This window comes from Salmo trutta, chromosome 12, assembly GCF_901001165.1.
Source record: "Salmo trutta chromosome 12, fSalTru1.1, whole genome shotgun sequence".
In the NCBI taxonomy this organism is placed as follows: Eukaryota; Metazoa; Chordata; class Actinopteri; order Salmoniformes; family Salmonidae; genus Salmo; species Salmo trutta.
The window spans coordinates 45,164,506-45,189,346 of record NC_042968.1 but is presented as its reverse complement, the minus strand read 5'-3'; the positions used below and the strand labels follow the sequence as shown (position 1 = coordinate 45,189,346).

Below are 24,841 nucleotides of genomic sequence, written 5' to 3'. Positions count from 1 at the left end.
CTAGTTCCTAACAGTGCAGCAAAAAATGTCAAACAAGTTTACAACTATTAATCCACTGATAACATACTTTTATTTTGGTATATATATATGCTGTTTTACATATTTATAACGAAACATGTAACGCTATCGCCTCAGCAACAAAGGAATACCTTCTACAGCAGACATTTCTATATGATATTTCAAATACTTTTGAAATTCAAATGAATCAAGTTTAAATATTTGTAATTATACTTTACATCTAACAAACAAACTGTGACGTGTAATGCCTCATGGTGCAGTTTGAAGGAAGTTGAAGGTAGTTCGGTGAGCCATTGCTAACTAGCGTTAGCGCAATGACTGGAAGTCTATAGGTACAGCTAGCAGAGACATACAAATGGTATCCATGAGTTCATGTGCCTCTGGGTAAGTAGAAAAAGGGCTTAATTGCCAAAATGTAGCACTATCCCTTTAAGACTTTACCAACGGTAGTTATACTGTAGAACATAGAGGGCCGGTTTCCTGGACACAGATTTAGCACAGTCCTGGGCAGAAAAACATGTTGAAAGGAGAATATCCATATAAAGTGCTTTTTAGTCCAGGACTTATGTCCGTGTCTGAGCAACCGGGCCTTAAGTATGATCCTTCAACTGTCACTAATCATACTATTGAAATGTGTCAGACTCTAGGCTCATGGAAGTTGTCCTAAAATGGATACCGTACCCATGCCAACAGTCCTTTACTTGGTGGTACACAGAGCAATGGTTAAAACAACAACTGATATTAAAACCCAGAAACCAAAATGCTTTTGCGCAGTTCAAAATACATAGCTAGCAGCTCAAAAGAATTTCACGCAAGACAGCGGGTGTACTGTAAGCGCTGACTGAAATGTTCACGGCCATTTGGTCACTTCACTCTCCAAATCTCACTTCAACTACCACAGTGCATTATGGCACCAGCACTTTGAAATGAGCTGAGTGTAACCTTAACATAGGACAACACATGGCAGCATGGGTCTGTGAGCTAGCATGCAATACACAACTTAAAATGGCAAAAACACCCCTAGTCATTCCTACACACTCTTATTTTGTTAATATTATATGATTTTTAAACGCATTCTAAAATCATAACACAGAATTTCATCTGAGTAAGCCTATGGAAGAGTTCAAGTTGAGGTTTTCTGGTAGGGGGGGGGAAAATCACGCCAAGGCATTTGCATCGAGCTGAAATAAGGCCAGGATGTCGAGCATGGCCTGTTTGATGTGGTTTCCAAAACGATGAGAGTCCTATTGGACAGAGAGGAAACAATTTAGAATGGACACGTTCTAAAACAAGCTGATATAATAAAACTTTAGAATGGACACGTTCTAAAACAAGCTGATATAATAAAACTTTAGAATGGACACGTTCTAAGGCAAACTGATACAAAAGAACTTTAGAATGGACACGTTCTAAGGCAAACTGATACAAAATAACCTATATGGATATGCAGTTGGTATCAATAGTGGCTGGTCAGCCGTGAAATTCAGGTCTGTATGTTACCCAGGCGATAGCGATGTCTTTGTTTCAAGTGAGGACAGCTGATTGAAAGCAACATTCAAAGATAGGCCATGTGGATCAGCCAACTCACCGTCTCAGGACTCGAGTGCTTGCTGGAGATGTGGAAGTTAATGAGGTTTTCTCCCAAGATGATGTAGGACACACCATATCCATCATCTGCCACCTGACACACAAAGAGAGAAACACAATCAGCGTGTGGAAAAGAGGATTACACGGCAGCAGAGATAATCATACTATATCCTACTGGATTTTCAATTGCTAAAATTAGAGAAAACTTGGGCCTTTTAAAATGTTATTTAAAAAAAAAAAAAAAATTACAGGTTTTTCCCCACTATTTCTCAGATTTTACTGAGTTACAATTGGAATAAATTCAATAGGCCCCTAATGTATGGATTTCTCATGACTGGGAATACAGATATGCATCAAAGATGCCTTAAAAAATGTGGTTGTGGTTTGTTTTGGTAAGAAGAATGCCCCTACAGGTGTGATTACTACCTCTGAGGGTTTAGAGCTTGAGGTAGTCACCTCATACAAGTACCGTAAATTCCGGACTATAAGCCGCAACTTTTTTCCCACGCTTTGAACCTCGCGGCTTAAAACAATGACGTGGCTAATATATGGATTTTTCCTGCTTTCAATTATTATTATTATTTTTTTAAACACATTCTGTGACGTGCTCAGTTTTTTGGCGGCATGAAGCTTTCATTAGACCAATGAAATTGCCGAACGGGTTAAGGTCAAACAACTTTTTTGTTTACTGTTTAGATTAAATCGAGCGCTCTCAAACTTCCCATCATTCTGATTACAGTAGTCATTTTGTCACCCTCATCATGGCAAAGACACGGAGAAATGCATATGGTGCAGCTTTCAAGTTGAAGGCGATTGATCTGGCTGTTGGAAAAGGAAATAGAGCTGCTGCACGGGAGCTTGGTCTTAATGAGTCGATGATAAGACGTTGGAAACAGCAGCGTGAGGAATTGACTCAGTGCAAAAAGACAACTAAAGCTTACTGCCAGTTTTTTCTTTTTTGTTACAAGCCGTGTTTCGTTAAAGCCTATTTATTTTTGTTACAAGCCGTATTTCGTTAAAGCCTGTGTAAAGTTAATTTGTTTCAATGTACCGGTAGGCACCTGCGGCTTATTTATGTTCAAAATAATATATATTTTTAAATTCAGTGGGTGCGGCTTATATTCAGGTGCGCTTAATAGTCCGGAAATTACGGTACTTGGGATTATGGCTAAACGGTACACTGTCCTTCTCTCAGCACATATCAAAGCTGCAGGCTAAAGTTACATCTAGACTTGGTTTCCTCTATCGTAATCGCTCCTCTTTCACCCCAGCTGCCAAACTAACCCTGATTCAGATGACCATCCTACCCATGCTAGATTATAGAGACATAATCTATAGATCAGCAGGTAAGGGTGCTCTCGAGCGGCTAGATGTTCTTTACCTTTCGGCCATCAGATTTGCCACTAATTCTCGTTATAGGACACGTCACTGCACTCTATACTCCTCTGTAAACTGGTCATCTCTGTATACTCGACACAAGACCCACTGTCTGATGCTTATTTATAAAAACCTCCTAGGCCTCACTCCCCCCTATCTGAGATATCTACTGCAGCCCTCATCCTCCACATACAACACCCGTTCTGACAGTCACATTCTGTTAAAAGTCCTCAAAGCACACAAATCCCTGGGTCGCTCCTCTTTTCAGTTCGCCGCAGCTAGCGACGGGAACAAGCTGCAACAAAACACTCAAACTGGACAGTTTTATCTCAATCTCTTCATTCAAAGACTCAATCATGGACACGCTTACTGACAGTTGTGGCTGCTTTGCGTGATGTATTGTTGTCTCTACCTTCTTGCCCTTTGTGCTGTTGTCTGTGCCCAACAATGTTGGTACTCTGTTTTGTACTGCTGCCATGTTGTGTTGCTATGTTGGGTTGCTGCCGTGCTGTGTTGTCATGTGTTGCTACCGTGCTATGTTGTTGTCTTAGGTCTCTCTTTATGTAGTGTTGTCTCTTGTCGAGATGTGCGTTTTGTCCTATATTTTTATTTAATTTATTTTCATTTTTAATCCCAGCCCCCGTCCCCGCAGGAGGTCTTTTGCTTTTTGGTAGGCCTTCATTGTAAATAAGAATTTGTTCTTATTTAAATAAATAAGTTGAATATATATATATATTTAAAGTAGGAGTGTGGATCAGAAAACCAGTCAGTATCTGGTGTGACCACCATTTGCCTCATGCAGCGTGACACATCTTCACATAGAGTTGGTCAGGCTGTTGATTGTGGCCTGTGGAATGTTGTCCCACTTCTCTTCAATGGCTGTGCGAAGTTGCTGGATATTGGCTGGGAACTGGAACACACGTCAATCCAAAGAATCCCAAACATGCTCAATGGGTGACATGTCTGGTGAGTATGCAGGCCATGGAAAACTGGGACATTTTCAGCTTCCAGGAATTGTGTACAGATCCTTGCAACATGGGGCTGTGCATTATCATGCTGAAACATGAGGTGATGGCGGTGAATGAATGGCATGACAATGGGCATCAGGATCTCGTTACGGTATCTTTGTGCATTCAAATTGCCATCGATAAAATGCAATTGTGTTAATTGTCCATAGCTTGTGCTTGCTCATACCATAACACCACGGGGCACTCTGTTGACAATGTTGACATCAGCAAACCACTCGCCCACACAACACCATACACGTTGTGAGACCGGTTGGACGTACTGCCAAATTCTCTAAAAATGACATTGAGGTGGCTTATGGTAGAGAAATTAACATTAAATTCTCTGGCAACAGCTCTGGTGGACATTCCTGCAGTCAGCATGCCAATTCCACACTTCCTCAAAACTTTAGACATTTGTGGCATTGTGTCGTGTAACAAAACTGCACATTTGAGTGGCCTTTTTTTTGTCCCCAGCACAAGGTGCACCTGTGTAATGATCATGCTGTTAAAAATCAGCTTCTTGATATGCCACACCTGCCAGGTGGATGGATTATCTTGACAAAGAATAAATGCTCACTAACAGGGATGTAAACAAATCTGTGCACAACATTTTATAGAAATAAGCTTTTTGTGCGTATGGAACATTTCCGGGATCTTTTATTTCAGCTCATGAAACATGGGACCAACACTTTACATGTTGCATTTATATTCAGTGTATGTTGTTGTTTTACATAAAGATTTTTGAGCACCGGGATGAAGAACACAGACAATAAGATTGTGCGATTATGTTTTAAGGCGGCATTACACTCCCGAATCTGGTCTGAAAACATCTGACAATCTTTAATGCTACTTTAAAGCCTAATTCATTTTGAGTAGAGCCCAATTGAGGTCAGGCAGGGAACTCACCGGACCAAAGCCTCCCCCGCTGGACACGTACTCCGGGTGTCTGGCCAGGTCAAACAACTCCACCTGCTGGAGGGGAGTCTGACTGGTGGACAGCCTCCAGGGCTCCGACAGCACCTATGGGAGAGGACACACACGCTTTAACATACAAACCTCTCAAAGGAAAACAAACTGTATAAAAACGAAAAACACACAAAGATCTACATTCCACTTTAAAGATGAATAGTAACATCCACAAGTCAAAATACTGCATGTGACCTCTTTGAGGAAGGCCGAGTCCTCCCCCAGGTACTTGGAGACCACGTAGAGACAGAAGAGGTGGCGGTCGATGCCTCCTCCAGTCATGGCCAGCCGGTAGAGCTGCTGGTGTTTCGTCGCAGCTTCCTTCAACAGTTTCAGTCGCAGCTCTCTCTAAAAGAAGACAAGGAATGGTAGGAAGAAACAAGGAGACAATATGAAAGGAAAGGGGCATATCTAGTCAGTTGCACAAATTAATGCATTCAACCGAAATGTGTCTTCCGTATTCAACCCAACCCCTCTGAAACAGTGCAGTAAGGGGGTACGAAGTAAAAGGTGGAATCTGTCTCTTTTGGCCAATCACATCCAGATATCACAATCTAACCATTTCTCCCATGAGCAAAGATATGGAAATAGTTGGTTGAAGCATTTTTGGGGGGAATAATTTATTATTATTCTTTTTTTTAAATATATATATATATATATATATATATATATATATATTTCATGAGGACTGACCCACAACTTTTCAGTTCCTGTAATGCTCACAGATCCACTATCACAGGATCCTTACCGGGTTGTCTTCCACCATGGAGCGGACGAAGGCACAGGTCTCCACGGTGCAGGAACGCACCGTCTCTGTACGACCCTCTCGGAACATGCGTGTCATGGACGCCTCGTACGTTAGACAGAACCTCCCCTTGTCCTGGAAGACAAATTCAATTTAATCAAATTTCATAAAACATTTATTTATCCACTCAGGGGTGAATAAGGAAAGTCAGGTTCACATGTTTTTAAGAGTAAAGACTCAGTTAACAGTTCTGTAATGTGTGGTTATAACATATTATAACTAGAGTAAAGACTCAGTTAACAGTCCTGTAATGTGTGGTTATAACATATTATAACTTAACTAGAGTAAAGACTCAGTTAACAGTCCTGTAATGTGGTTGTAACATATTATAACTAGAGTAAAGACTCAGTTAACAGTCCTGTAATGTGGTTATAACATATTATAACTAGAGTAAAGACTCAGTTAACAGTCCTGTAATGTGTGGTTATAACATATTATAACTATTAAAACTAGAGTAAAGACTCAGTTAACAGTCCTGTAATGTGGTTATAACATATTATAACTAGAGTAAAGACTCAGTTAACAGTCCTGTAATGTGTGGTTATAACATATTATAACTAGAGTAAAGACTCAGTTAACAGTCCTGTAATGTGTGGTTATAACATATTATAACTAGAGTAAAGACTCAGTTAACCGTCCTGTAATATGTGGAATAAAGACTCAGTTAACAGTCCAGTAATGTGGTTATAACATATTATAACTAGAGTAAAGACTCAGTTAAAAGTCCAGTAATGTGGTTATAACATATTATAATTAGAGTAAAGACTCAGTTAACAGTCCTGTAATGTGTGGTTATAACATATTATAACTAGAGTAAAGACTCAGTTAACAGTCCTGTAATGTGTGGTTATAACATATTATAACTAGAGTAAAGACTCAGTTAACCGTCCTGTAATATGTGGAATAAAGACTCAGTTAAAAGTCCAGTAATGTGGTTATAACATATTATAACTAGAGTAAAGACTCAGTTAACCATTCTGTAATTTGTGGTTATAACATATTATAACACATACAGTAGTATAAGACATAATAAAGGCCCATAAATGCTTAAGTAACAAGGCATTATAACTGTCAGCTAAAGCATTACAGATTTTTCTTGCTGGCACATTTTAGTCTTGTTTGGTTAATAAATAATAAAAGTATGTTTGTTATAGCTATCGTCCTTATTAAGGAGGATTTTTATCTCATCAAACTACAGATTGTTGACAGCACCATCCCTTAACACTGGGATTCATTCACATGTCCTAAGGAAGCTACATTCTCAACCTGGGTTTTCATATATCCATCCTACCCTCCTTCCTTCCAATTGCCTAGTTGGCTAATCAGCCAATGGACTAATCCAATCAGCTGATTCTCTTTACTGTTGCCAGTCAACAGGGGCAGAGATAAGGACCTACCCTGAAGTGAGCCAGCTGCAGGGCGATCTGGATGAAGGCATCGGGGCTGGTACGACACTTTTTGATCAGGCCCTTCCCAAAGCAGTTGAAGGGGATGATGTGGGAGTCGACGTCGTCTGCCAGGGCCTTGGCCACCATCAGAGAGCTGGCGATGGCCGTCTGACACTGAAGCACCGCACACGGGGAACAAAGACACTGAATCAGCCCATTTCACTTGGGGTCTCTGATGTATTTGATCAAAGAGCCTCAGTTCTTCATTTCATTTGAAGATTTGAGATGAGACAGTTGGGGGGGGGGAAAGATTAGAGCTCAGGTGGCTTAAAGATGTGAAATCTGAAGGTATTTCTACTGTCTAATCTATTATCACACTTGTACCAAACAGACAGGATCACTGGGGATCAGATTTGATCATTATAACAATGAAACAGAATGGAAAGGCCTGTGTGTGCATTACTGATGTGCATTAATTGATGATAATTCTGAAAACAATAAATAACTTTTGAAAAGGGGAATATCCCTACAACATTGTAGTTTAACCCAAACCCCCTGTGGTAGGCTACCTCAGCTGGGATGTTCCACTGCAGCCTCTGAGGGCCTGGGAGGGAGGGGTGAGGGTTTCCTTTGCAGTGGCCTTCCTCTGTGTAACCCAGCTTCACAGGGTCCATCGACAGCACATGCTACAATTAGACAATAACATCATTTAGAGACATTTGTTCTGCCAGCTATCTATTCCTGATAATGTTTACAGTGTGTCTGTATAGGTTAACACAACTAAAGAAGCAGAAGGGCTCTACTCTGCTAGCTACCTCCCAGAGGTGCCCTATGATGGGGGCATCTGCCCAGCTGTGCTCCGCGTTCAGACCCATGGTCCCGTTCCTGAACACGATGAGGTTGAAGGACTTATCAAACCACCTACAGGAAAAAGACAAACACAAACCAGTGCTTGAGCATGGAGTAAGATACAAACTCTAATATTTAATTATTGATTTTTTTTATTATACAAGTATTTAAAAGTGATTTAATTTATAAGCATTCATAACATTTATGAAAATGTCTAAATTTATAAACATTCAGTAACATGTAGTTATAACAGCTTATTTTTGAACATTTTTGTAAAGGGTAATCTGTAGAATAAATGAGGGCTCAGGTAGATAATAATAACATTTCATTTGTAGAGCACATTTCCCACACTCCCTGTGCATAATATGAAGGATTGGAGCCCTTGGTCTCACCTGTCGTAACATTTGCCGTGCAGCAGGGACTTGGCATAGCTGTCCAGGGATCGGACAGGATCCTCAGCCTTGTAACGCTGCTCTGTGTCGTCCAGGGTCACAAAGAAGGCAGCCTTCTCCACAGTGTCCAGGGCCTGCTGGTTCCTGCCCTGTCTCAGGTAGGCCTCGCGGGCTTCCGCCCAGGGCACCCTGCCAGGTGGGGTGAACATACCATTGGGGAAACTTTTTGATAAAATGATTTATTACAGACAGTGCATTTTTACACCACCTTCAATATTTGGGTTGATCCAATTCGGTCTGTTTGTGGGTTGGGATTGACGTGGGGTATGGGGGGGCCTGGGGGGATTTTTTAACATTTCTGTGAAATCCTCATGTCTTACTCATTGTTGGATCCAAATGTACTATATTTATTGAATATTATATGAATCCAAAAATTTTCAAAATTGCCAATTCGGGTACAATCATTTAAGTTAATTTCTCAAACGATTTCACAACAATCTGAGATGGTGGGTGTTTGTTAAGGTGCCTCTCGGTTGAGCATGGCGCTTGTAACGGGCAGTTCCATTCCAGCTGGGCTACCCATAGGAAGATGGACACGTCACGTTAGATAAAAGCATCTGCTAAATGGCATACATTACATGTGTAGCGTTAGCGTACCTGTCCCCAGCAGTGAGGGCAGCCAGGCGCTCCTCCCCCGGCTGGGGTTCAGAGGGGTCAGCCAGGATACGCTCCATCTGCTGCTCTACGGCCCTGGGCGACAGCACCTGACCGTCGTAGAACATGGGCACCTTGAAGTAGCGCCCCCGGTGGTACACCACGATGTGCCTGCTGTCCTGCATATGCTGGATGGTGTCTGGACAAGCACAAGGGTAGGGAGGGACAACTTTGTGTAACTTCCAACTAAATCTAAACCAGAATATGAATATGGATAAAAAGGAACTCTGATAAACTATTCACACAATTTGGACCTACTGAAGAATTAGCACAAAAAAAAAGGTGGAAACTGCAGTACTACAACATGTCTAAAAAGGGTTTTTCTAGCAACTAAGACAGCGTATCAAGCAGATACCTTGGAGAGACTAAATGTGCTTTGAACTGTTGTTTCAAGCGAAAGACTTGGGAGAGTGTGCTCTAAAGCACAAACTATGGTTGATGTCATTTCCAAGCAACTACAGTGGGATTCTTTGGCATGAAACAAAAGTTAAAAACACACAATGAAGAGGATTGCAATGAATCATGGGAGTCTATGGGGGTCTAATTCAGGACACTTTGTAGCCTCGGTCACAAAAAAAATAGCCTGTTTTATTCCAGGGCCTAAATAGCCGATCTGTTAAGTCAACTTGGCACTGAGAAAACAGCTCCATCCTGCGATGCCAGTTGACCTGTAAAGTGCACATTGATTGGATATATTTGTGCATAGTCTGCGTACATTGAATGTACACGTTGCTAAATAATAGAATGATCAAATAATCTGTTCAATCTGCAATTGGTTCCACCCGTTCTATGGTTGTTAGAACTGCTTTAGTCTGTGTGATTGAGAGGCTGGGGAGGAAGAAGTGGCCATCTACCTGTATCTACGCCTGGGATACGACTGGTGTTGAACATACGCTCATATTGCGCTGAGCACATTGGAATGGTATTTTGAAGCATGAGCTGAAAGGCAAAAAGGAAAATAGAAAAAAATGAAAAATGACCAAAGCACGAAAGCCTGCTCTCCTAGAAACTGACGGGAGGGGAGCTACAGGGGGGGGGGGGGGGGGGGGGGGAGGAACCAGAACAGCTCACGGGAAAAGTTCTCCCACGGAAGAGAAGACAGACACATGGGTGGGGGATTTTAAAAAATACAACAAATTGAAGGGAATGATTGGAGGGGATGGGGAAGGGTTTGATAGCTAATCCTATTTCACCAGCATGTTACAGACTTGAGAAATATGCTTGTCTGGGTCAAAATAAACTATATTTCTGTACAATAACACTAGGTGCAAAAACAGTCATTCCAATAAGGACTTACAATCACTTACAGTGTCAGACTACCAAACAGTTATGAATGCAGGCCAAATGGGTGATACATGAGTGTGTTTTTATGGAACATGCTGGTGAAACGGGAATTCCATGGGGGGGGGAATGGGGGGGGAGGAATAAGGGGTGAGCTGGATCCAAAGTTGGTCTGTGACAATAACGCTCCCTCCTCTTACCCCGTTCCAGGCCTGGGAGGCGGGACGTATTGAACAAGCGCTCCCATTGGGCGGAGCAAAGAGGAACTCTTTTATCCAGTGCAAAGAGCTGCACCAGAGAAAACATCCCGTCCGCAAGTGTGAAACAGAAACAACCATATTTATGTCATTTGGTATGAAATACAGAGGGAAGAGGAACACACATTATGGTCATAAAGCAAATAGATAAGAAGCAGTGACCAAAAGTGAAGGCTATTTACCGGTTTGATCTGCGCTCGGTCCAGCATTCTCCTGTACAGCATAATGGCATGGATAGCATTGCCTGCCCGAGCGGCCTGCAGACTGGTGGGAAACACATACAGGAAGTCCTAAGAGAGAGGGAGTGAGAATGGAGAAAAAGCTGACAATCACTGAATGAATGATAAATAAATCTACAATTGATAAAGAGAAATATTGCCAAGAGAATCTGATCAAATAGAGTCTGATGAATTGCCAAATTGGTAAACATCCATAAACATATAATATTATTAATAACACATACTTATCAAAGACAGTACAGTATGAAAATAGGATAAAAGTGCTTCTCCAATAGAAATCCCCGATACTTGTAGGTAATGTCATGGAGCCGTTGGCTAGTTAAGCTCATGCATAGAAACACGTCATCGGGTCTACCGGTCATCTCGCGCCGCACTGAGCATGTGCAGGCTGTCAAATCAAAAGCACTCCTTCCATATAACATTTAAAAACGCCACTCGCACATCTGAGCTGTCTTTGTTGCAGGTGCATGGTGACAGTTGAATAAGATGAGGAAAAAAGAAGAAACCTGCACACTGCTCTCGCTTGCATCACTGCTCTTTAATAAGCTATACGTATCGGCCTTCGATATAGAATTGTTTTTATATTAAGTCCGCAAGCTAGATCCCTGCAATGTCTCATTGAAGATCCAGATAACTCTTCTGGCCTCTCTGGACTAAATCCTAATTATGATAAGTGTACCTACCATATTACATATTGGATCTTTTACATTGCAGTTTACCTATAAAATGGGAAGTAAACATACTTGGTATTCATATCACAAAATATATAAATGAGCTCTCCACAATGAATTTCAAAAGAAAACTAATAAAAATAGACAAGATCCTGCAAACATGGAGAGGTAAATACCTGTCTATTTATGGGAAAATTGCTCGCCAGCATCACCGCTCTCGCTAGTACCACCGCTCTCGCCAGCATCACTGCTCTCGCCAGCATCCCTGCTCTCGCCAGCATCACTGCTCTCGCCAGCAGTGCGCTAGCACCACCGCTCTCGCTAGTACCACCGCTCTCGGCAGCATCACCGCTCTCGGCAGCATCACCGCTCTTGCTAGCATCACTGCTCTCGCCAGCCGTGCGCTAGTATCACTGCTCTCGCTAGTACCACCGCTCTCGCTAGTATCACCGCTCTTGCCAGCATCACCGCTCTCGCCAGCATCACCACTTGCCAGCATCACCGCTCTCGCTAGCATCACCGCTCTCGCTAGCATCACTGCTCTCGCCAGCAACCTGATGAATTCCTTTGTCAGCATCACTTCTCTCGCCGGCAGTGCGCTAGTACCACTGCTCTCGCTAGTACCACCGCTCTCGCTAGTATCACCGCTCTCGCTAGTATCACCGCTCTTGCCAGCATCACCGCTCTCGCCAGCATCACCACTTGCCAGCATCACCGCTCTCGCTAGCATCACCGCTCTCGCTAGCATCACTGCTCTCGCCAGCAACCTGATGAATTCCTTTGTCAGCATCACTTCTCTCGCCGGCAGTGCGCTAGTACCACTGCTCTCGCTAGTACCACCGCTCTCGCTAGTATCACCGCTCTCGCCAGCATCACCGCTCTAGCCAGCATCACCGCTCTCGCCAGCATCACTGCTCTCGCTAGCATCACTGCTCTCGCCAGCCGTGCGCTAGTATCACTGCTCTCGCCAGCATCACTGCTCTCGCCAGCACCCTGATGAACTCCTTAGTCAGCACCACCGCTCTCGCCAGTACCACCGCTCTCGCCAGTACCACCGCTCTCGCCAGTACCACCGCTCTCGCCAGCACCTGCCATACAGATTACAAAATAGCTGGGAAGAGATTGTTGATGTACAACATTCCATGGCACAGAGTATATAAAACAATGCAAGATTCAAGACTATTGTACAGAATTCTTGCAACCAACAAAATGTTGAATATTTGGGGCATACAATCATCGAAGCTCTGCAGATTTTGTTGTGAGGATACAGAATCAATAGACCATTTGTTTTAGTATTGCCCTCAGGTAGCCTGTTTCTGGTCTCAGGTTCAGGAAGGGCTGAAAAATCAGAACATTAATCTAAAATGTACCCTAGAAATAGCATTTTTGGGAGATCTGGAGAGACCAGGTCAGTCAATTAATAATCTTCAACTCGTAATCTGTGGATTCTATTTGATTAGGTAGATTCAAAGTGTGTTAGAAATAACAACATAGTTGAAAGATATTTGGTGCGTAGAAATCTGAAGAGGGTGGCCAGCAGAGATAGGTGGGAGGGGCTGAGGGAAGCTGAGGGTTAAGATGTGGAACTGGAGAAAAGTGGGAGTGGAGTTGTTGAGTGGGGGATAGAATGACAGTCAAAGACAAAAGTAAAAAATGATATTGCCTGAGGCTGATGCCGCGCAGGTGCTTGTACACATGCATATACACACGCACGCATTCAAATGCACACGGAAATATTGCCACACATGCACCGAAACTTATCCAGCTGGCCTTGCTGTTTAGATTACTGTTGTCCTTGATGTCTGTTGTTTTCCTTTGGTTTTCTCTATTGTTAATTTTGTTGGTTTGGGCATTGGGGGACGGTGGCTTGAGGGGGTTTTGGGTGTGTGGAATGGTGGGAGAGGTTGTTTTTATCAGAGGGTGGGGACTATGGGGGGTCTTGGATGGTTGAGGGGCAGCTCTCAGGAACTGTGGGGGGATCTTGGAGGGTTGGTGGCCTGGCGGTTGGGGGCTTGGGCCGGTGGCCGATAGGTCGCTGGTTCATGTCCCCGTTTTGGGAGATCTGTCGACTGGTTGCACCTGTGGGTTGCTCTGGATGGGAGTTTTTTAGATGACTGAATGTAATGTAAATGTTAAGCGGCTTCACTGCAGGTACATTGTATGTTTTAATGGTTTTTGACAAAAAATGTAATGTGTCAGTTTCACGAGGTTGGAGTAATAACATGTTCAACTACTTAAGACATTGGCTCTAATCTAGGTTGTGCCTTTACATTTCGAGAAAATAAATAACTTCTGAATAATTTTTCACTTCTCAAACCCCAAACCCCGGCCTGGTCTGGTCTGTCTGGTCTGTTTCACAAGCGTTCCTGGAAGTCTTGTGATGTTGCGCCCCTGGGTTCAGTAAGTCTGTGATATTATTACATTCCTAACAGCTTGATTATATATAATGCTAGTTCTGACTCTTACCATCGCATAGTAGTTGCTGTTGACCATGATTGGTCCACGGCCTCTTAGGTAGATGTACTCCTCCCACCAGTCACTGACCTGAGAACAGCAAGACAAGCAGGAAGATGGACATTTCGGAATCATACGAAAAGCTTTGGAAAATTAATGAAGCTATCTAAGAAAATCTGATGAAAACAATATTTAATTCAAATGTGACTTACATAGTTTGTAGCCCACCAGGATTTGAGTTTCAGGTACCACTGAAGTTTAGGACCCAGGCCTTTCTCAAAATCCTTGGCAAGGCCCTCCATCCTCAAGTACTGTTCGTCGTCCATGAGCGGACTGGCAGATTCAAGGTACTAGCAGAGGAAACATGTATGACAATCTAACATTCACACCTTCAGGAGTTCAATAAATAGTCACATTGTACCCCTCTAGTAAACGGTTTTAATCCATTGGAGAAAAAAAGATGGTTAAGCGGAGATGTGTTTTGTTTCTGTTGCTCACTCTATTGATGGTGTCTTTCACCGAAGGCAGAGGGAGCTGTGGTAACGATGTCTGGAAGCTGTACAACTGGGGATTCCGCCTTCCGGAGAAGATTTTCACCAGTACCTGCACTCACAATTATGGGCTGGTCTGTTAAAGGAGAAGTCTACCTTCAAATAAAAAGGTTCATATATATATATATAATTTTTTTCCCACCAGTCTTTTGTTTATTTGGTCTGGAGAAAATATTTCTGACATGATATGAACCTTCTAGGTATAATATTTCTGTAGCCCCCTCCTCTACCCGGCATTGGTTTCCCACGAGGCAGCACGTGACATGGTCGTTTGCAGTCGACTCACCAGCCAGATGCGTGTCCTCCATGGCACAGTGCCGTGACGGGCATACATCCATCCATGCCAGGAGAGCAGCCACTTGAGTGAAGTTCGCATGGTGAAAAAAATGGCCACCCAGAGCCCTGTGCCAACTAGCACACCGCCAACCACCTGCTGGTTCTCAAAGGACATGTAGCGACTGCAAGGAGAGAGGCAAAGCATCACTTACTGGCAATAAACATCCATCAATTGTCATTTTATTTATGTGATTCTATATTTTTCAAAGTTTAGTTAGCATCATTGGATAGTGAGTTGAGACTTTACCTAACAGGTAGGTGAGCACCCACTTTGGTGAACAGTGCCAAGGAAGGGTCAGCTTGGACGTACTTTGCCCTCCCCATGTACAGCCCCACCACTAACATCAGGCCGGTGGGACTGCCAGGGTACACCCCGGTCATCACCCCATTCTGTAGTGGAAATTATATTCAGCTGTTTGACACATCAATGTCACTGTTGGTTGTATTTACGTTATCTGATGTTGTTGAATGTCTGGTATTACTTGGTATTGGTATGCCTGGTGACAAATTTCCCTTGAGACAAAGTTTGAATACAATTTAAGTGTTGGAGCACCTTGAAGCGGATAAACTTTTTCTTCCAGGAATGCAGGCCAGACAGGTAGATTTGTCTCAGGGCCTCGTGGCTCAACTGCAGATCAATGCCGTCTGGAGAGACGGTGAACTGGAACGCCACAGCCTGGTGAGCTTCTGCCATGACTCTGCCAGAGGTACTCTACAGTCGAAAACGCATGACAAAACATCACCAAAACATCATCACATGATAAAAACTGAAGCACACTAGAATAAAAATGACCTGCTCCCGTAAGCTTTTTAGGTAGAAAGGACCCACCCACTCTCATGAGATACTTAGAAAGGACCTTCTCTCAAACAGACGTGACAAGTGGGTGGGAAACATTTGTTCCATTCAGTGAGCAAAAATCTAGTAACGTGATGGTGTGATAAAGCAGTGCTATTTCAGTTTGGCCAATGACAGATGCGCAGCACGACTGCATAAAACACAGCCTGAAACGCAACCAACCTGAATCAACGGAATCATGGTCTCCAAGCAAGATAACAGCACAGACATAAGGGGTTAGTTATATCTTTGATGTCAGCTAACGTTAGCTAGCTAACGTTAACGCCGGATCAACTATGTGTATTCCAAGGCAGAAAGATACTAGCCAGTTGCCTTGTTTGGTTAATATAGCTAGTTGTGACATTCATCCGTTAACTAACTGTCCGCTTATACAGCCATTAGCGAACTAGTTAGCTAGCTAACGTTAGCTAGCAGCAAATTGTGGGTAGCGCCGGCTAGTTAGCTATGTTAACGTTAGCTAGCTAGATAACGTTGGTCAGACAGCTAGCTAGCTAAATCGTTTGATATCAGGTGAAATCAACAATCAAACTCACGTAGTATCTTCAAATTGCTCCTTTTCAAATATATTTTACTTCAAAAACATTTCAGCAGCGATTTCAACGACACCAAGTTAGCTAGCTACTACACGCTGGGTAGTGGGCTACGTCGGACGCTCTGGCACGTTCCAGGTTGCATAGATAGGGCATATTCAAGGCTGACTGTCTATCCCAAGGGGCCACGGTTCCGGTCTAGAATCACGGTTTCGACTGCTCCTATAGTTTGGCTTCGGTACTGCACTTTAACTGACACCCGTCCCAGAAAGCGAATTTCCATACACGACCACATAGTGAAGTCAGATTTGAAAATGCATAATAAAGACACTTTAGCATTGCTTGACTTGGGCAGGAGCTCACCAGAGATGAGTACCAGCACCTCACATATTCTACTGCTTGAGCTCCTGTTCGTCTTATAGAATATTAGCTCAAAGTATTGTGGAGGTCCTGCCCCTAAAGTTTGTACCGGGACCTAAGTCAAGCACTGCACTTTAGTCGTCAGCTTTGTGCACAAAACATCCATTGAATTATTCAAATAATTGTCACTGAGGCAGATTTTTTTTTTAAGTATCACTCACAGCCAAAGATATTAACATGTTATATTCATCCAATGTCTGCCATGTTTTTGGATGTCGTAGTCGCTGTTTGCGGCACAGCAGGTTGTCTAGCACCTGCCTATCCTTTCTTTGGATTGGTGGATACATCTCATTATTGTAATTATTTTTTGAATATTTGATGAGGGTTGTTGAAAACAACTGCCTGTATTCAATGAAGAGAGATGCTATGCTACCAGCCTCATGCCATGTTTAAACAATATGGCATGAGGGGGTGCGGTATATGGCCGATATACCAAGGCTTATGGCTGTTCTTACGCGCAACACAGAGTGCCTGGATACAGCCCATAGCCGTGGTATATTGGCAATATACCGCAAACCCCAGAGGTGCCTTATTGCTATTATAAACTGGTTACCAACGTAATTAGAGCAGTAAAAATACATTTTTTGTCATACCCGTAGTATACGGTCTGATATACCACGGCTGTCAGCCAGTCAGCATTCAGGGCTTGAACCACCCAGTTTATAAATATGCATAACCATCTCTTGAGACTCTGATATAAAGTGTTTTTTCTCAAAGTTGACGGGATACCACGTGTCCTACTTATATCAGTAAACTCGTAACAACTTGAGCATTACGAAATGTCTATTCAACCTCACCAAGCAAATAAGACATAAAAAAATTTTGCTGACCAAAATCGAAAATGTTTCATTGACCTCCATACAAAAACTCCTTAGTTGGTGGGCAAAACAACGAAACACTGCAACCTGCTGGAGGGAGACAGACTTTCTGCCGAGTTGGGCCTCTCTCTTCCCCTCTGGTGCTAGTGCACTTCTTCTTCGGTGAGGCCAACGGCCTGGGAGGACGGGACACCACCTCTCAACACACCCATTACTCTTTTAAAGTCAAATTTCTTACACCCAAATACTTCTCTGCAGCTGCAACCACAACCTTTATTTTCTGCGACTTCCGTTCCATCCCTGCAGTACAGTTGATAATCATTGCTATAAATGCTAAGAAGCCAATCTTACTTAAGCGTATGTCACTCATTGGCCCTCTGTTGGCACAGATCTACTACTCACACAAATCCTCTCAGGATCCCTAACCCTTGACCCATCTTCCTCTACTTTCTTCACTGCCTTAGCATACGACGCTACTCAGCGCTACTCTAACCCTGGTAACCTCAACCTGCCTCTCTCGCACTGGACACCTCTGATTCCCTGCACCATGAGCACCCCTACAATTAACATATACTGCTTCTCTACTTATACTACACATTCCTTTGTCTCATGCCCTTCTACACACCTAGGTAACCTCCCTCCTACACATTGCTGCCACATGCCCATAAGCTTGACACCTGTAACAACGTAACGTATTCGCCGCAAAATCTCGTACGGGATAACTGAAATATCCTAACATCACTTTGTCGGACAAAGACTCAACATCAAAACTCAAAAGAACAGACAATGACTTCTGTTTCAATACTCACGCCACCCTGTCTGCGTCGCACCAAACGACGAGCATCACAAACACCGGGAATCTTCCCCTTCATCTGGTCCACCTTCACATGTCCTGCTACCCCAGTAATCACTCCTTTCAATGGCGCCCTGTTATTGACAGAAAAAAAAGTCACCGCTCTTGTCCTTATTCGTGTGGCGGAGAGCGCCGACTCCCTCTGACCAACAGAAACACAAATAATTATCACAAGCCCACTTCGGGTTACCTTCAACCGACTCCTCAGCACCCAACTCCATTTTCACGCACCCTGAAACCACATATGAATCAGCCTAAAGGCAGGGGTCCACTTTTTCCAAAAATGTTACTCCTACCGTCACAGACTCATCTTTATCCTGACCATCGGTGCAAGGCTCGGGCTCACCAAACCTCACCAAACCTGCCACCTCTGGTAATTCGCCCTCATTCGCTTCCATTTCGCCTCCAGAACTGGATCCGGCGTACTGCTCACTCTGTTTGCACTTGCCACCAGCCTTCCTTCGACCAAACATCTACCTTTTTTCCAACATCTTTAACAGATTCAATCCCACCCTCTGCCTCCCTCACTCTCTTCATCCTCTACCTCTTTCCTTCCATTCTTCCTCAGTATTCCACTTATACATCTCCTTGTGATAATATTGCACTTCTCCTAACATACATCTCGTTCTTGCCCTCTCAAGGGATGCCATTTCCTCCTCCCTTGATCAAAGTTGCTATGACCGGAACTTGATGCTAGTGCACATGAGATGTTGCTCCTTATAACCTGGATACAACCCAGATATAGACAGTCCATGTATCGGCGTATACGAACGCTAGTAGATTACCTTGAAAAACTAAGGTTGGACATCTTGGACACAGTCTCCAGTTATTATACCTCAGTGGTCTAAGCTGGGCAGATAAACCTGTATGGATGTAAATCATTGACATAATGATTTGAGCATGTACAATAGATTTGTAGTTGTAAACACAATGTTCAAGTGTGTAACTGATGAGTTGTGAACATGAAGGGGGGGAAAGTGTAGTTGTAATCGCATTCGCTAACTTGAAAGTTAATATTTGTAAACAATAATTGCACCTGCGCATGTCAATTTTGCACACTCAGACTTTTGGCAGCACTTTAGCGCCCTACTGTGACAAAAATATTTGTAGATATGCAAGTAAGGAGAGAGGAGCAGAAGCTCTGAGAGGTGGGACCTGTTTCTTATAACCAATTAGATTTGGTTTTCATAGACCAGCATACTCTACACTGGTTGGTTGGTGACAGCTCACATGGGCCGTGTTGTCTAGCGCAACCACCTGTCAATCACGACTTGCATCACCAGTTTACCACAGACTGATTGTCCAATGTCCACCAATGAATCCTAGCTGTTAGCTGTCATAGTGGGTACGTTTAAATGTCTTTCTTTTATGGCTAGGTAGCAAGTCTTTTTTTCTTCTTTGTAATACATTTTGGAAGCTAATGTTGTTGTTTTTTAACCTTTATTTAACTAGTCAAGTTATTATCCAAGTCATTGTTACATTTTTACATTTTATATTTTAGTCATTTAGCAGATGCTCTTATCCAGAGCGACTTACAGTAGTGAATGGATACATTTCATACCATTTTTTAAAAATTACTTTTATCTTTTTGTAATCTTTTTTTTTTCGTACTGGCCCCCCGTGGGAATCGAACCCACAACCCTGGCGTTGCAAAAACCATGCTCTACCAACTGAGCTACAGGGAAGGCTTGTTATTAAGGGTTTGTAACTAATGTTGTAGTCTGATACTAGCTCCCAAAATCGATTAAGTAAAGTTATTTTGCAAGCTATCAAAACGCTAGCTTAATTCTGTATGGAGCCATAGCTAGCTAGTATAATCATTTGAAAATAAATCATTCACCTGCTAAGACCTAGTAACAGACATAAATCCCATGATTTACTGATCACCCAGTTAGATCTGGAGTTTTAAGAAAATCATTTATTTGGCTTTGACATTGGCTTTATTCTGTACTGCCCTTTGATTAATGTAAAATCTTTTCTAAACCATTGACAATTGTCTGTACGAGTCACAGAGAGGGTAGTATAGACTTACTTTTGTAAGTATTAATTGAGGAACCAGGTGAGAAGGGACACAATGCTGTTGGCCGTCATGTCCTCTGCAGCCAGTTCCTGCACCCTCATGGACACAGTGTTGTGGTAGAGCTTGAATAACCTGTCAAGGTGTTGTAATGTGTTGGGAAGCACTGCACCAGCTTCGCTGCGGCCTCCAGCCTTGCCAATGGCGTGCTGCAGCACTATCCACAGTTGATTGGCCTGGTCGTCCAACAGGCCGTACACCTTGGCAAAGTACAGTGCATTTGGAAAGTATTAAGAACCCTTGACTTTTTCAAAAATGTATTACGTTACAGCCTTATTCTAAAATTGATTAAATCATTTTTCCCCTTATCAATCTACACACAATACCCCATAATGTCAAAGCAAATACAGGTTTTTACACATTTTAGCCCTGAGACACCCCTCACTATGACTCCTACCACTTAGTACCTCAAGTTGGGTCTCCGGTTAGGTTACTTTATACCAGCCACTCGGGTTCCCGATAGACTAGTTAACCAGATGCTAAAAATCCTCAATTAATCAAGTCTATTTCAGAAACCTAGAGTAAAATGCCATGCACTTGTATTTGTATTTATTATGGATCCCCATTAGCTGCTGCCAAAGCAACAGCTCCTCTTCCTGGGGTCCAGCCACATGAAGGCAGTGTATACAATTTTAAAAACATTACAATACATTCATAGATTTCACAACACATTGTGTGCCCTTGGGCCCCTACTCCACCACTACCGCATATCTACAGTACTAAATCCATGTGTGTGTGTGTGTGCCAATGTTTGTGTTTCGCAGTCCCCGCTGTTCCATAAGGTGTTTTTTTTCATCTGTTTTTTAAATCTAAAATAACTGCTTGCGTCCGTTATTTGATGTGGAATAGAGTTCCATGTAGTTCTTTGTAGTACTGTGTACCTCTAATAGTCTGTTCTGGACTTGGGGACTGTGAAGAGACCTTTTGTGGCATGTCTTGTGGGGTATGTATGGGTGTCCGAGCTGTGTACCAGTAGTTTAGACAGTCAGCTCGGTGCATTCAACATGTCAATACCTCTCATAAATAAAAGTAGTGATGAAGTCAACCTCTCCTCCACTTTCAGCCAGGAGAGATTGACATGCATATTATTAATATTATCTCTCTGTGTACATCCAAGGAACAGCTGTGCTGCCCTGTTCTGAGCCAATTGCAATTTTCCTAAGTCCCTTTTTTGTGGCACCTGACCACATGACTGAACAGTAGTCAAGGTGCAACAAAACCAGGGCCTGTAGGACCTGCCTTGTAGATAGTGCAGAGCATCACTTTATTATAGACAGACTTCTCCCCATCCTAGCTACTACTGCATCAATATGTTTTCACCATGACAGTTTACAATCTAGGGTTACTTCAAGCAGTTTAGTCATCTCAACTTGCTCAATTTCCACATTATTTATTACAAATTTGAGTTGGGGTTTAGGGTTTAGTGAGTGTTTAGTGAGACTCTGTGACGAAAATCAACAGTGGATTAAATTGATAGACACCTTCAGTGCCCGTAACTAAACCCAATTTTTTTTGTGGTCTATTACAATTTTAGCACAACATTCAATAACAAGAAAAACGGTTTCTTACCTTCTACAACTTCATAAACAGTTTTTTGTCTCACGCCTCAGGATGATCAGTCCCTCAGACGGTGTAAAAAAAACCTCTAACAACTACTTTAACACACTTCTATCAATGAGGTAACCTTAAGAATTCCTCCTATAATTTTACTTTAACTAAGTACAATAAAAATATGAATACAATAAAAATCTAGATATAATTTAAGCTAAAAAGCTACAGCAAATATCTTCTTCCTGCAGGTGACCGGTTCTTCTAGCATGCCTGCTAACCTCCTCCTTCCTTTCTGCTAACTCTTTGTGGCTAACACATGCTCAAATTACGCACTCAGTGGGTCACACCCAAAGCGGGCATTGCTCAAAAGGTTGTTTTTTCAGCACCCCCTAACCCCCGCCGTTTTCTCACCTAAGCAGGACGTACGGTTCAACCTCCTGGCTGCTCTGACCTTTCTGGATCAAACTAGCACGCTTTTATATACTTCATTAACTTTAACTTTTAAAACATACATTTTTAACCTGTTTAGGATAGGGGGCAGTATTTTCACGGCCGGATAAAAAACGTACCCGATTTAATCTGGTTATTACTCCTGCCCAGAAACTAGAATATGCATATAATTATTTGATTTGGTTAGAAAACACCCTAAAGTTTCTAAAACTGTTTGAATGGTGTCTGTGAGTATAACAGAACTCATATGGCAGGCCAAAACCTGAGAAGATTCCATACAGGAAGTGCCCTCTCTGACCATTTCTTGGCCTTCTATAGCCTCTTTATCGAAAATAGAGGATCTCTGCTGTAACGTGACATTTTCTAAGGCTCCCATAGGCTCTCAGAAGGCGCCAGAACGGGGAATGATGACTCTGCAGTCCCTGGCCGAAAAACAGTAGGGGTTTTGGAAAGTGGTCGTTCTGAGAACAATGACACAGGTGTGCGCGTGCATGTGAAGACTCCATTTTCTATTTTCAGTGTTTGAACAAAAACAAGGTCTCCCGGTTGGAATATTATCGCTATTTTATGAGAAAAAACGCATGCAAATTTATTTTAAACAGCGTTTGACATGCTTCGAAGTACGGGAATATTTTGACATTTTTTGTCACGATACGCGCCGGCGCGTCACCCTTCAGATAGTGTCTTGAACGCAAGAACAAAACACAGCTATTTGGATATAACTATGGATTATTTGGAACCAAAACAAGTATAAGTAGAAATTCTGGGAGTGCATTCTGACGAAGAACAGCAAAGGTAATCCAATTTTTCTTATAGTAAATCTGAGTTTGGTGAGTGCCAAACTTGGTGGGTGTCAAAATAGCTAGCCATGATGGCCGGGCTATCTACTCAGAATATTGCAAAATGTGCTTTCACCGAAAAGCTATTTTAAAATCGGACACCGCGATTGCATAAAGGAGTTCTGTATCTATAATTCTTAAAATAATTGTTATGTTTTTTGTGAACGTTTATCGTGAGTAATTTAGTAAATTCACCGGAAGTTTTCGGTGGGTATGCTAGTTTTGAACGTCACATGCTAATGTAAAAAGCTGGTTTTTGATATAAATATGAACTTGATTGAACAAAACATGCATGTATTGTATAACATAATGTCCTAGGAGTGTCATCTGATGAAGATCATCAAAGGTTAGTGCTGCATTTAGCTGTGGTTTTGGTTTTTGTGACATTATATGCTAGCTTGAAAAATGGGTGTGTGATTATTTCTGGCTGGGTACTCTGCTGACATAATCTAATGTTTTGCTTTCGCTGTAAAGCCTTTTTGAAATCGGACAATGTGGTTAGATAAAGGAGAGTCTTGTCTTTAAAATGGTGTAAAATAGTCATATGTTTGAAAAATTGAAAAAAGTTTTGGGATTTTTGAGGAGTTTGTAATTCGCACCACGCTCTATCATTGGATATTGGCGAAGCGTTCCGCTAGCGGCACATCTAGATGTAAGAGGTTTTAAACAACCTTCCTTACTCCACTCAATTATAATCTCACTCCAACCTAATTTATTAACTCCTACCTAACTCCTAACCCCCCTTACATCCTAAACGTCTAATATTTTAAACATAACATCTCATTGCTTTAATTACTTTAATCACCCTTTAATATATTCTACTGTATATTTCTTAATCACCCTTTAATATCTCCCACTGTATATTTCCTAATCACCCTTTAATATCTCCCACTGTATATTTCCTAATCACCCTTTAATATCTCCCACTGTATATTTCCTAATCACCCTTTAATATCTCCTACTGTATATTTCCTAATCACCCTTTAATATCTCCTACTGTATATTTCCTAATCACCCTTTAATATCTCCCACTGTATATTTCCTAATCACCCTTTAATATCTCCCACTGTATATTTCCTAATCACCCTTTAATATCTCCTACTGTATATTTCCTAATCACCCTTTAATATCTCCCACTGTATATTTCCTAATCACCCTTTAATATCTCCCACTGTATATTTCCTAATCACCCTTTAATATCTCCTACTGTATATTTCCTAATCACCCTTTAATATCTCCTACTGTATATTTCCTAATCACCCTTTAATATCTCCCACTGTATATTTCCTAATCACCCTTTAATATCTCCTACTGTATATTTCCTAATCACCCTTTAATATCTCCCACTGTATATTTCCTAATCACCCTTTAATATCTCCCACTGTATATTTCCTAATCACCCTTTAATATCTCCTACTGTATATTTCCTAATCACCCTTTAATATCTCCTGCTGTATATTTCCTAATCACCCTTTAGTATCTCCTACTGTATATTTCCTAATCACCCTTTAATATCTCCCACTGTATATTTCCCCATGTTTTCAAACTTTAACAT

At 42.1% G+C, this 24,841-nt stretch overlaps 1 protein-coding gene across 2 annotated transcripts; it reads right to left on the bottom strand.

The window, feature by feature from the left end:
• Positions 1-47: 47 nt before the first annotated feature.
• On the bottom strand, positions 48-16,434 carry LOC115203631 (carnitine O-palmitoyltransferase 1, liver isoform). 2 transcript variants are annotated; one of them, XM_029768504.1, is made up of 19 exons: positions 16,282-16,434; positions 15,446-15,604; positions 15,140-15,282; positions 14,843-15,014; positions 14,504-14,608; positions 14,218-14,355; positions 14,018-14,095; positions 10,824-10,931; positions 10,585-10,672; positions 9,047-9,242; positions 8,390-8,578; positions 7,964-8,069; positions 7,718-7,834; positions 7,158-7,322; positions 5,704-5,835; positions 5,151-5,303; positions 4,896-5,009; positions 1,607-1,699; positions 48-1,262 (listed from the first exon to the last, which is right to left on the bottom strand). In XM_029768504.1, exons 2-19 carry the CDS (start codon positions 15,584-15,586, stop codon positions 1,176-1,178), a joined length of 2,325 nt encoding a protein of 774 aa, XP_029624364.1. In that variant the 5' UTR covers positions 15,587-15,604; positions 16,282-16,434; the 3' UTR covers positions 48-1,175. The 2 variants fall into 2 exon arrangements, with proteins under 2 accessions (XP_029624364.1, XP_029624366.1); XM_029768506.1 differs by lacking the exons at positions 10,585-10,672; positions 16,282-16,434 and adding an exon at positions 9,958-10,042 and having other exon boundaries at positions 15,446-15,586.
• Between the last annotated feature and the right edge of the window lie 8,407 nt (positions 16,435-24,841).